Source organism: Pleuronectes platessa, chromosome 5, assembly GCF_947347685.1.
Source record: "Pleuronectes platessa chromosome 5, fPlePla1.1, whole genome shotgun sequence".
Classification (NCBI taxonomy): domain Eukaryota; kingdom Metazoa; phylum Chordata; class Actinopteri; order Pleuronectiformes; family Pleuronectidae; genus Pleuronectes; species Pleuronectes platessa.
In genome coordinates this window covers 7776263-7788418 of record NC_070630.1, presented here as the reverse complement: position 1 = coordinate 7788418, position 12156 = coordinate 7776263, and the positions used below count along the sequence as shown (strand labels likewise).

The following is a 12156-nucleotide window of genomic DNA, read 5'->3' as shown; positions in this document are numbered from 1 at the left end:
CGCTTGTGAAATTGTGTTCTGCTTCGGTCCATTATGTGTGTGTGTGGGGAGCATCCCTGTTTTCCACTGGAGGGAGCAGGAGATGAACATAAAATGTGTTACCATAAATCACAGTCACCCTGATTACTTGTCTCTGATTGACGGAAAGATGAACCCTTCCACTGAAGAAATACCCGGCATGCATTTTTGGCCAAATGATTTTTGTAATAGATTTCCTAGAAACAAATTGTTGAATGTGATGGTTTGGCAAAAAACAATCTCTCAGCTGAAAGGACTATTATTTGAATTTAATGCAATTTTCAAGTTCTCTCAGATATATTGCATGTTTTTTTCTGGTTACCAGTACAAGGACATGAAGATCAGATGAAATAGACATTATGACAAATCCACATGAATGAGTTTTAGCATAATAAGAAACCGCTGAGTTTCTACCTATAGATTCATCCTAACCCGACCCCCTGGAGAGAATAATAAATAGTGTGAATGAAAAAGATTTATGTATCCTCTGGACTATGCTAAATATATCATGCCCTGAAATGTGTGTGTTGGGCATAAGACGCAATAAAATGTAATTACATGCTCACAAAATGGGTTGAGGAGGAGCTTGTGAACTTTTCTCCCTGTGCTACTCTATATTTATATATTTACTATATTTAAAACCATTTAAACCAGAGAGATTATCTGCTCCTAGACAGCGACCAGGGGGAAGCAGAAGAGAAACGACGAGGTAACACCTTGTTGGAACCAAATAGGGTTTTCTGATTAAAGGGGTGGGGGGGGGGGGGGGGGGGGTGAGCAAAGCATTGCATTTCTCTTCATTCTGCATGTCCTCTTAGAGGCTTTCAGTCTCAGTTTGAGAGGCAATGAGCCTCCCTCAGTGTGACAACCCAAAGCCCTCTCGGCTCTATTGGCTAAATCAATCAGCCTGTTGGAATGAGTGCCACGAATACTATGTGCTGCAGCGCCAGTGATTTGTATCTGTCACTTGTTATTTTCCCTAACACCGCTCTTGCCATTGTGTTTGCTGTGTCCCTCGGATGACACCTCATATCTCTCCCTTTCTATTCCTGCCATTGGTCTGTATCTTCTCTGCCTCCTTCTCTGTGGTTCCTGCCCATCAACACTTCTTTCTCTTTCGATGGAGACCAAGGCATTGTTGTTTTAGCTTGATAGGATATTCTACCCTGACAGTCTGACAGTCTGACAGTCTGTCAGATCAGCCTGCTCTGTAACAATCAGCAATACCCACTATAACTCAAACACGGCACAAAATGAAAGATAGAGTGTTTTATAATCTCGAAGCATTATAGGGGTGGTTTAGATTTCAGTGCAGAGCTTTCTTATAATGTCAGTAACAAAAATCTCAAGGACTTAGGAACTTTGGATAAAGACAACTAGATTTGTTTGCTGATTTTGCAGCAAACCTTTAAACAAATGGTATTTCTAATATTGTTCTTAATGTAAATAGGACACATTAGCAGCCTCTGATATGCATGTGGCAGTAACACACAAGCAGGCAGTGAAAGACATTTCCAGCCCTTAGACAAGGATGCAAAACAATGCTGGTTGTTCAAAGACTCGATGCACTCGACTCAAAGGACACACCACCGTGTTTGGTGAGTAACTCTTACCACGAACACCTTTTTTCCCCTGTTTGGTTAGAAAGAAGTTCACACTGCACCTTTAAGAAACTCAAGGTTAAGAGGCTGCTTTGTGTGAACAGCAAACACGGTGTCTCTGTCTCCTCCCCGGTTTGTACTTATCTCTGGAACATTTATTTTAAGTGTGAAGGAAACAAATGGACTATGGCACAAAGAGCAGAGTGTGAGTCCTGCTGAGCTGTATATGGAACATCTGAACTCGGCAAACCGCATCATTAAATCCCAGCCCCTCACTATGGACATTTTCATGATTAAAAGTCAGATATCCATGAGACGCAGATGTTGATTGAAAGTTTATTTTCTTAAGTGAGCTGAGCTATATTTGAGTTACAGTATTTCATTTGAAACCTGCTTCATAAAAAAAAAGGATTCATTCTTAAATTTTTTACAGATTCACTCTCTTGAGAGGGGATGAAAGAGCTGCATCTCCTTTGACAAGTAAGTCCACAGAGGATGCATATTTAAAGGAGGCAGACCTCTAAGGAGACTGTGCATACTCTTTATTCATTTAGCTCTCCTACAATTATTCACTTCCATTGTGTGTTTCCCCCTACTGAAGGTAAAACAGATCTTTTAATGAGTTACTGAGTTGATACCACTCGAGCTAGTTAGCATAAATAAATGATGTCTGTGTTAACCATCCATGGATCCGCGTCAGGCACAGCCCACAGACATTACAGGGCTGCTTCCCTGTGGTACCACCTCTCCCTGCTTTCTACACTAGTCCTAAGAATCTAGTATCTAGTCCCAGATCTCTCTGGGGGAGCCGGATCTGAGTTGGTTTTAGACTTGCATGTGGCTGCAGGTTTCCAGGAGGAAAGCTCTGACCACTGTTTATGCTTAGACACCAAGCAGCAGAATCCAGCCTTCCTATAGTCTCTGGGTGGGGTCCTGGAAAGGGAACTACCTGGGGGACTTCAATGCTCACGTGGGCAACCGTGGAGAAAGGTCTAAGATAAAATGGTTAAATCTGTGGTCGTTTTGTCAGATATGCAGCTGACAATACGTCTTGCCACACATTAGAGGAGAGCAGAGCTGTCAAACCATGACACTATTTGGTTAATGAGATCAGACGGTTGAAGTGCTGCCTAACCTGTTGCTGGGAGACCAGGCAGAGTTCTTGACCTGTGGACACGAGTGGGGGGGGGGGGGGGGGGGGAGAGGCTATTAAGAAAGACTTTTGTTTGCCGTTGAGAAAGGTCTTGCAAACCATCAGATGACTCAGGAAGATAAAGCTCTGATAGTTTGGAGGGGCTTTTCATTTACCTGTCAGTCTACATTTGACCCCCCACCTATGGGCTTGACCCCTGGGCATTGAATGACAGAGTTTCCTTTGTAGGAACACTTCGGTGTCCACGAGAAAAGCTGGAAAAGGTTGACGGGGGGGAGGACATCTAGATTGATCCTGATGGATGGAAAAAAAATGGAATAAAACCATTCAACCGACAGAAGAATCCTGATTTACAATTGAGACATCTTGTGTGTTGGTACCCAGCAGAAACAAATCAAGGGGTGCTACCTATTGGGCTTGTGTCTTTAGAGTTACACAAGGGTTTAACAGAAAGAGCAGAGTGCTCAAAGGCTCCAAACCATTTCCCCCAGATCAGTCTGACTATTACGTTCAGTTAGATATTGATGTATCTGGTTAATGATGACAGTGAAATATTTGAGCTCTGCCGTGGAGGGACGCAGGCTGTCACATCTGATTCCACTGTGAGCTGTGATATGCGGCTCCAGCGTATGACCCTCACTTCCCGGTGGCATTTAAAATAATTGCTTTCTCAAATCCAATCTGCAAATTGTGTTTTTCCCCTGAGAGTATCACATGTGGGTTTTCAAATTCTTACCAATTCCAAATTCCAGGTTGTGTTGCAGGCTAATACAACAGTGTGCATCCAAGTAACACAACTTCTACCCAATGCTGCATACTCCAGAATAATTTAGCAATTTGTTTTTATCTGTTGCTGCAACGCATCCTTTTGGTAATCTTCTTGGTCTAAAGCTGCAGTAACCTGATAAAAACAATCTGTTTCTGTCTCTGCAGCTCTGAACTGTTGATCTATTCAGATTTTTTTTAATTCCTAAACACTTCCCTGGCATCCAGAAATCCTGAGCCGGATCACTGGACGAAGCAAAGCCCAGTCTTCTCTTTGGAAATGACAACAATGCCGATTCAGTGATGCTGCTGCTGACAAGAGCTGGAGGTCTTTGTGAGTTTGCTGTTGCCGTCAAGTAACTGAGTTGTTTTGAATTGCTGAGCATTAAATGCATCAACTCCGGCATGTTATGATGGGGTTAGGGTCAGGGTCTTTGTGTTTTCTGTTTTCCAAACCATGGCCACTCTCACAAATCCTGCGTGAGAATTGTTTGCCTCTGCTATTATCAACATCTCAAATTTTGGGGATGAATAAAAAGCAATAAAAAGCTGCAAATACGTAGCTATTAAGAGTTGTTCTGCAAGTTTTTGACTTGTGGACTTATGGTAATTGTGTGTGCACACCCTAACAAAATATTCTCAAGGGCAAATTACTCTAATTCACGATATTGATCAGTTGAAAAGCTGAAAAACAAATTACGGGATGAGAAAAGAAAGTAAGTGGATTTTAAACAGATTTCTTATGCGCAAATGAGCATTAAAAACAGGGAGAAAAGTAATTTCACATTAATTGCAGATCTGTCCGTGTTAGCTTAATCATTCATATGAATCATGAAGCTTGATGTACAAACCATCAGTCTCTCTATAGTCAAAACATCTCAGATTATATGTTACAAATGATGGTTCAGAGAAACAGCCCTGCTCTGGGTGAAGGATGAAACTTTTTATAAAGATCAAAACCAGAGGTCATTGTCTTTTTCACCTTCACGGTGGAGAAGACAATTCATCAATTTGACATTTGAAATTTGTTTAGTTAAAGTTCTAAGAGTCCTTGTTCTAGTTTAGGATCTAATGTAATAACTGATGACACACCTAACAATTAATTAACAAACACTTAAATGTGAACGCAATAAACAGAGATGGTGTCCTCTGACCAGAGGGTTGGCGGTTCAATCCCAGTCGTCCCTAGTCCTCATGTCAGCACGAAGAAAACAATCTCAGCAAAGTCAAGAACGATCCGTTAGTAACTCGACTTTAAAGCTGGTACTGTAGTATTTATTAATATTATTATCGTTAACAGTTTTTTGCCTCGTTTACACACATTTAAAGTATTTTTACAGCTGAAAATAAAAGTTATAATGCACTTATTTATAATCAATTGAAGAACTGTGGTCAAATATGTCCAAGAGTACGTTTTCACCACTAATTACAGATAACTACTCATTTTACTAAAGAGCACCACTGCTATGACGGCTGATTATTTAACAATATCAAATAATGAACATGCACAGAACAATCACCATTTAACCATTAAATCCTTATTTGCCATTTACTAAGATTAGTGCAATGAAATGCTGCCCAGTTTAAATATTTCACCGCCCCAGTCTAATGTCATGGCAGAGAAGAAAATAATCTCAGCAAAGACAAGAATGATGCGTTAGTAACTCGACTTTAAAGCAGTTGGATTATTGCTTACCTATTATCAATGGCTGCTTCTATTAACAGAGCAGTCTGTGGCACTGAGCAGTGAATGGGTGAATAGCTCGGTTTTCATTCACCAGTAGAGGCTTATCCTCATTTACTGGTTCAGTACGAGCTGTTTGATGACTCTGTGAGCGATAATGAAACCTACAGCTGTTACTGTGACACACTCAGACTCCCTGTCTATCAGGCCTAAATCAAACTTGCAGATTTAAAGGTCAGACAGTTGTACGTCAATAGTGAAAAAAGGGAGTTTGACTTCACAGCGTTTCAATCTCTAATAAGAGGATTTCCGAGGTCGAGTCTGGTCGCCAACTCCGGAGCACGAGGAGCATGTGGAAGGAATAATAAAACACTCCTGGAACCAATCTACATTATTCAACGCTGTAATATCTTTATTTATGCAACAGTGAAAGGTGAACCCAGTGCAACCAAACACAATAACATGGTCATCATCACAGGAGATATGTGCAAAAAACAATAAACTTCGCAGCAGTGAAACCAGCAGTTTTTCCTAGTTAGTCGAAAGGACAATGTCGTATACCTGTACTCATAAGATCAGGGAATAAGACCACAAAAGAAAAATGTATTTGACCATTTTCAAAGAAGCTGTCACTTACAGAAGCTTTTAATGTGACAAGAGTTGTTAATAAATGGCAAATTCGGACAAAACCCAATAGTTAAGTCATGATTTGGTGGAAACTAATCACCTGACAACATTCATTTGTACTTGATGAGAGGTTAATTATACGGTATCTATTTGAACACAATAATTGTGTAAGAAATCTTTTTCATAAATACAATCAATTTACATTAAGTAGTAAATTCTCCTGTTGTTTTATTATTAGGCGTTATTTGACTTCAACATCTAAGAATAGTTGAATATAGAGGCTGACAGGTGGGTGACAAATTAGAGGAAAGACCTGAATAAATAAGTGCATGTTACCATCCAGCAGATTATATCAAGTCGGGCTCTGCCGCATCTGTAAAAATGCTGAGAGGCGCAGAGTTTATTATGATTTTGTTTGAAGATGGTATAAAGAAAAGATCCGAGTGACTTTGACAGAGGGTTCATTGTTGGTGCACAGGCGGGAGAAGCTTCTCAACTGGCCTGGTCCAATAGGAACAGTGAAAAGTGATATGATTCCACGAATCATCCTTCACTGTATCTTTGAGAATTGGGCGAGTGCACGTATGATGTACTCATTGTTTTGCAGGCATGGTTCGGATCCACTTTTTCCCTCTGAGGACAGAGTCCCTGCAAATGAATTAATTGTGTTCACCTTCATAATGTGGTGTAACATTTCAATATTGATGATCTGTCAGTGCTCAACAATCAAAATATCAAATGAGAGAATATCTTTTGGAAGTTCTAACTGTTCAGTAGAGTTTCAGATAGTTAAAGGATCGATGCCAAGGTGCACTGAAGCTGTTCTGGAGACTTATAAAGACACTTAATTGAGCTTTCCTCTTTCATTTGTCCCCTTTTTAAATCAGTTTCTATCAATTCGTGAGTTGAAGGTCTGAGATAACAACAAGAGGTACTGTAGTATTTATTAATATTATTATTATTATCGTTAACAGTGCTTTGCCTCGTTTACACACATTTAAAGTATTTTTACAGCTGAAAATAAAAGTTATAATGCACTTATTTGTAATCAATTGAAGAACTGTGGTCAAATATGTCCAAGAGTACGTTTTCACCACTAATTACAGATAACTACTCATTTTAGTAAAGAGCACCACTGACATGACGGCTGATAACTTAACAATATCAAATAATTAACATGCACAGAACAATCACCATTTAACCATTAAATCCTTATTTGCCATTTACTAAGATTAGTTTAATGAAATGCTGCCCAGTTTAAATATTTCACTGCCCCAGTCTAATGTCATGGTAGAGAAATATCACTATGTGTTATATACGGAATGTCAAAGTCACTTTGAATGCTGAGTGATCATATTGTTACTTGGATATCAAAGTTTCTGCATTTACAGTTTTGAAGGCAAAATCATGTTTAGTATCGAGTTAAGTACGTCATTGTTTCAACAATATCAATACATTACCAGGTAATGCTTCTAGTGCACCACAATAACAGGGGCGGCACCACAGGGGGGCCGACGTGCCTGAACAGCTAATTACTGGACCACCTCCTGTATTATGTTCAGGAGGTAAATGAAACCGAGTCAAAGACAGCTCCCGCCCGGCTCACACGTTCCACTCCGCAGTGCAGGTTCTCCGCAGGAACGAGACCCCTAAAGAACCGAGAAGCCCTTTTCCCACAGAGCTGGTATAAAAAGAACCTTCACCAGGAAATCCTCCGCCACACAGCGCTTCAATCCAAACCTATAAAAACTCGCTTTCATCTCTGAAACGCCAGAGTGAGAACAGAGATCCACAGATTCCTTCAGCAGAAGCCTTTACTTATCATTACTGTCTCTATATTCACAGTTATAGAACTCCACAACAAATACCGACACACATTCCCTCACACACACACACACATTAACACTATCTATGTCAAAGCAAAAATATCAGCAGGATCAAATGCACTTTGTCATGATTTAACAGTAAAACTCTAAAATACTTTGGTTGAACAAATTCAGTTACTTTGCATCTCTACACAACATCGAATACAATTTTAAGGCAAAGAAATCAAACATTCCACGAATCAAACAACTAAAACATTCAAAAAACACACATTGAAAATATTCCTATTTACAATATTTCCTCATAGAAAAATATGTTTGACTTGCACAGGGTTTTAAACACGGCCACGTTAAGTTTCAGTTCAGCCTGAAGTGCACAGGACAGCATCAGATCTCATCACAAACCTATTAGTTCCAGGGCGGCTGTATTAAATAGATGCAGCTTCAACTGGCGTAGGTTCTATTCTACAATATCCTGCTACCGAGCAACTAAACTAACAACAATGATAATTACACTGTCTTTGTAATTAGAGGCAGATACACTACAGATCACTTCTTACAGCTGTGTCTATCCATCTGTAAACATTTTTGGTCAAATCAACACTTTCACTTCAGTTAAATCCCTCCAGGAGTCACAGTAACCGACGGACAGCAACAGAGCACAATCTGCAGGAAACAGCAAAAACAACAACCCACAAAATAGAAACACAACTCTTTGTTTCCGAAGCTAGTGCCGCAGTTCAACCGAGGTGTACTTTGATAGTGCAAATGTGACCTCAGGGGCCCGAGGGCAGCACACCAGGGCGCTGCAGCGGCTGTGGACCCGGTCTGAGGAGGCTGTGGAGAGGCATCTTCTGCCTGACTGGTTGAGGGGAAGGAAGGAAGGAAGGAAGGAAGGAGGGAAGGATGGAGGGAGGGACAGAAGGAGGAATGGCTGGAGTATAAGGAAACATCTAATAATGGGTCAGGGGATCCAGGCCGCAGAGTTCATGTCCAAGTTGAACCTCCACAGTGTCACAGTGTCCCTGTGTCCAGAGGCCCCACAGAGGGATGGTGTGTGATGAGTATTTACATCAGTGCAGGAGTCAGTCCACGCGACCACCTGTCGGACCAGCAGTCTGACTGGGAGCGAGGGGCAGCGTCTTGTGAGCTGCCTGGACTGGGACAAAGTCTCCCAGCGTTCACAGTCTCGAACACGTCCCTCTGATTTCACAGATCAGACGCAGACATTAGCGAGAGTCGTCCCTTTCCCTGGCTTCTTCTTAAAAATGTCAGGCACGAGGACTAAACAACATGATCCACGAGCAGGTCAGGACAAACAGGCCGGGCAGATGGGAGAGTGTAGAGGGCCAAGCAGGAGGTCAAGCTGAGCTGGGAGGGACACCAGCCGTGGAGCCAGTGTACAAGCACAGTAGGTGGAGGTGACGCTGTTTAATGAGAGAGCGTGGTTAGGGAGAAGTCTTTCACATTGACACATTATTCAATGTTTGCTGTGTATCAACATATGTGTGTTAAAGAGAGTTCCCCCTGAAAATGTTGATTTCATTTTTTGGTGAACTATCAATGTTCAATAGTTGCACAGTCAATATATTTCCACATCTCGAAATGAATGGATGGGAAGCCTCAGTGCAGGTGCAGCACTCAGCAGCAGATTGATGTTCTGTCCTGTCACTCTTGCTCAGGCTGCTGCAGGAATATTGTGTCCAGGCAAATCTTTAATTGTTTACTTTCCCTCTTTCAGTTCTTTTCTCCTGCTCTCGCTTGTGCTTTTCGAGTTAAAGTTTATCGATAATAAATAATCATGCCTCTGTGACTTAGAGCGTGAGGCTGTGATATATCAGGCGCACCGAAGAACATAATTTAATCAAGATGGACGTTTATTGACTTTGCCGGAACTTAACAATAGCGAGCAAAATCAATCTGTGTTTGTGTCGCTGCTCTGCCGAGGCCCCGGGCTCTTAAAAGGTTTAATAGACGATGCCGTGAAGCGAAAGGTTGTAATATTAATTTACTAATGTCGTGTTAATGTTCGCTGCCGTGAACATGACAGCGATTGTTATTCTGAAGTGGGGAAACAAGAAAACACGACGTCTCAGGTGTGGCCACGATCCAGAGACACCGAATCTGACAGTTTCCACCGCGCCGATCAGAGGCTGTCTGAGAAAGTCTGGGCTGTTTGACTTGAACAACATTATACAGCTACAAAATCAGGAGACTAATTTGTTGGGTTTTAATAACATGCGTATGAATGATGCACGTCATTGCTCTCCACGGGGGAATTAAATAAGAGCTTCATTATTTGAAATGTAGGATCTGATGTCTATGGAACTTAAACCTTGCCAGGGACTAAAAGCCAGAAGATTTCAGCCTCTTTTCATTCAAAATTGAAAAATGTTCTACTAATGTGTTTCTTAAAGGTTCCGGGTCTTGATGGAAGTGTTATATTGGAGTGCCTCCAAACTGATTTGCTTACAGGAACAGCTAAAAGCTTGTATATGATGCAGACCGTCGTGATCAGACAGGTTCTTACTAAGCAAACACAAAACACTTTAGCTGTATTATGTACTGAGAGAATGTGAGGGCACCTGGAAAGTCAGTAATAGTCCGTCAGTGCACAGGAAGACTGTGTATCTACAGAGCTACAGTGATTTTAAGCTAAGTCTGCAAACACTGTAGATTTTAGGTAGATTTTTATCAGTTTTATCAGTTCACCTTAATTCTAATGCTTATTTCTCATCAGCTCATGTTTCTTGCCCTTTGCGAAGTTAATCATACCAACCTGGAATTGTTCTTTCAAATTCACACTTGAACAATAATATCTCACCTTGGCCCTGGACACTGACACCTCATTGTTCTCCTCCTCTGTCCTCCTGCAATCCCTCAATCTCTTCCTTCACGTCAGGGAGTCGTGTCTCCTCGATGCATGGAGGGGCGTCCCCATGGACCTTGTCCTCCTCCACCTCCTCCGACCCCGTGGTCCTTATCAGATTCCGGCTGACTCTGGGCTCGCTCGGGCTTGGGCGTGGGCGTGCAAGGCGGGTCGGGCTGCTGCACGGACATGGTCCTGCGCAGGTGGGTGCGCTTACACAGGAAGTCGGGCTTTGCCGGGAGACCAAAGGAGCCTTTCCTCAGGACCATGCGGACTGAGGAGGACTTCTTGGGTCGAGCTCTGTGTCCAAATTGAAGGGTGGAGAGGTGCGCTGCGTAGCCCTCACTCAAAAACTACACGCAGAAGAAAAGTGTTAGAAAATCAGAAAGACCGAAGTTAGAAGGTTAAAGTTAAAGAGAAAAATCAAGAAGACAATCAAATCCTTTCCGCTTAAATGGGCAGTTAGAGACACCATGAAAAGCTACTTAAGAAAAGGATAAGAGGAACAAATGGGAATTGAGCTACCTGGCATTGATTCTGGTATTTCTTCGAAGGTCTGCCAACAATATAAATCTGTGAGGGGCTCAGCCCGAGCATGTTGTAAACGGAGATGTCCTTCATGGAGCCATAAGCGGAGTTGATCTTAATATGACACTGGTGAGAGAGGACATGATCAGTCAGAGATGTGTGTGGCATTTCAATGCAGCACAACCCAAGGCTACAACACTATGAGCTTGTTAATGGGAGAGAGAGTGAAGGGAATGGAGAGATCGCTGCGGGGCAGAGAACAAAATGTATCACAGGCTTTATTAGAAAGATTAACTGGACAGGTAATGTCATGGTGTCAGGTTGTGTGCGAGGTGCACCTCCTGTATGAGGTTCCTGAGGAAGATGGTCTTCTGTCGCAGGGGATCGTGAACCAGGCCTTCAGAGAAGAAGATCATCCCGTGGGGGAAGTTGTGCTGCGAGAGCCACGACACCACGCGCTGCTTCTGCATATCAGGGCGGCCTGTGATGTAGATGATCAGATATCCCAGGTCCTGCCAGTGCCTGCATGCAAAACACACAGCATCAAACAGCCTTCAGAGGGTATTAACTCTGATCAGAGAGGTATTAACACGGACATGCTGAAAATGCTCTGTCTGCACACAAGCACACACATTCAGAATTTCCATATTCTAAACCTTTTTTCTTGATTTGATTTCCACACTTGGATACACACGCACAAACACACACTCGCACACATTCAGAGGCTAAGTGCCGGTTACCTGACAACATCCACAGCTCCGGGGCGGACCTTGGGGTCACTGCCCATGATTGACACGCTGGCGGCGAAAGAGCCGTCGATGCTGAAGACCACACACTCCATGCCCCGTGGCAACACCGTGAGGTAGGCCTCTGCACTCGTTTGATCGCCCCTGAGGAGACGCCAGGGAAAAAAGAAGAAAGCGAGACCACACATGAAACGTGAAAGTGCATTTGCTCCTTCACGATCGACCTTTATACTCCACACACTCACAAAGAGCACAGACATGGGCCCTGATTCAATAACACTCTCATTTTCCGATGTATTGCCACGTCTGATTAGATCATGCAGCACACTCTAAACGCCACAC

At 42.4% G+C, this 12156-nt stretch overlaps 1 protein-coding gene across 1 annotated transcript in view; it reads right to left on the bottom strand.

Annotated features, from left to right (window-relative positions):
- Window positions 1-10569: 10569 nt before the first annotated feature.
- Window positions 10570-12156, bottom strand: part of pitpnm3 (PITPNM family member 3) — a 65226-nt gene continuing 63639 nt past the window's right edge. The window contains exons 16-19 of the mRNA XM_053423295.1: window positions 11809-11958; window positions 11407-11590; window positions 11066-11194; window positions 10570-10893 (exon numbers count right to left, since the gene is read on the bottom strand). Of these exons, the coding sequence (XP_053279270.1) occupies window positions 10570-10893; window positions 11066-11194; window positions 11407-11590; window positions 11809-11958 (787 nt within the window). The remainder of the gene's footprint in view (window positions 10894-11065; window positions 11195-11406; window positions 11591-11808; window positions 11959-12156) is intronic.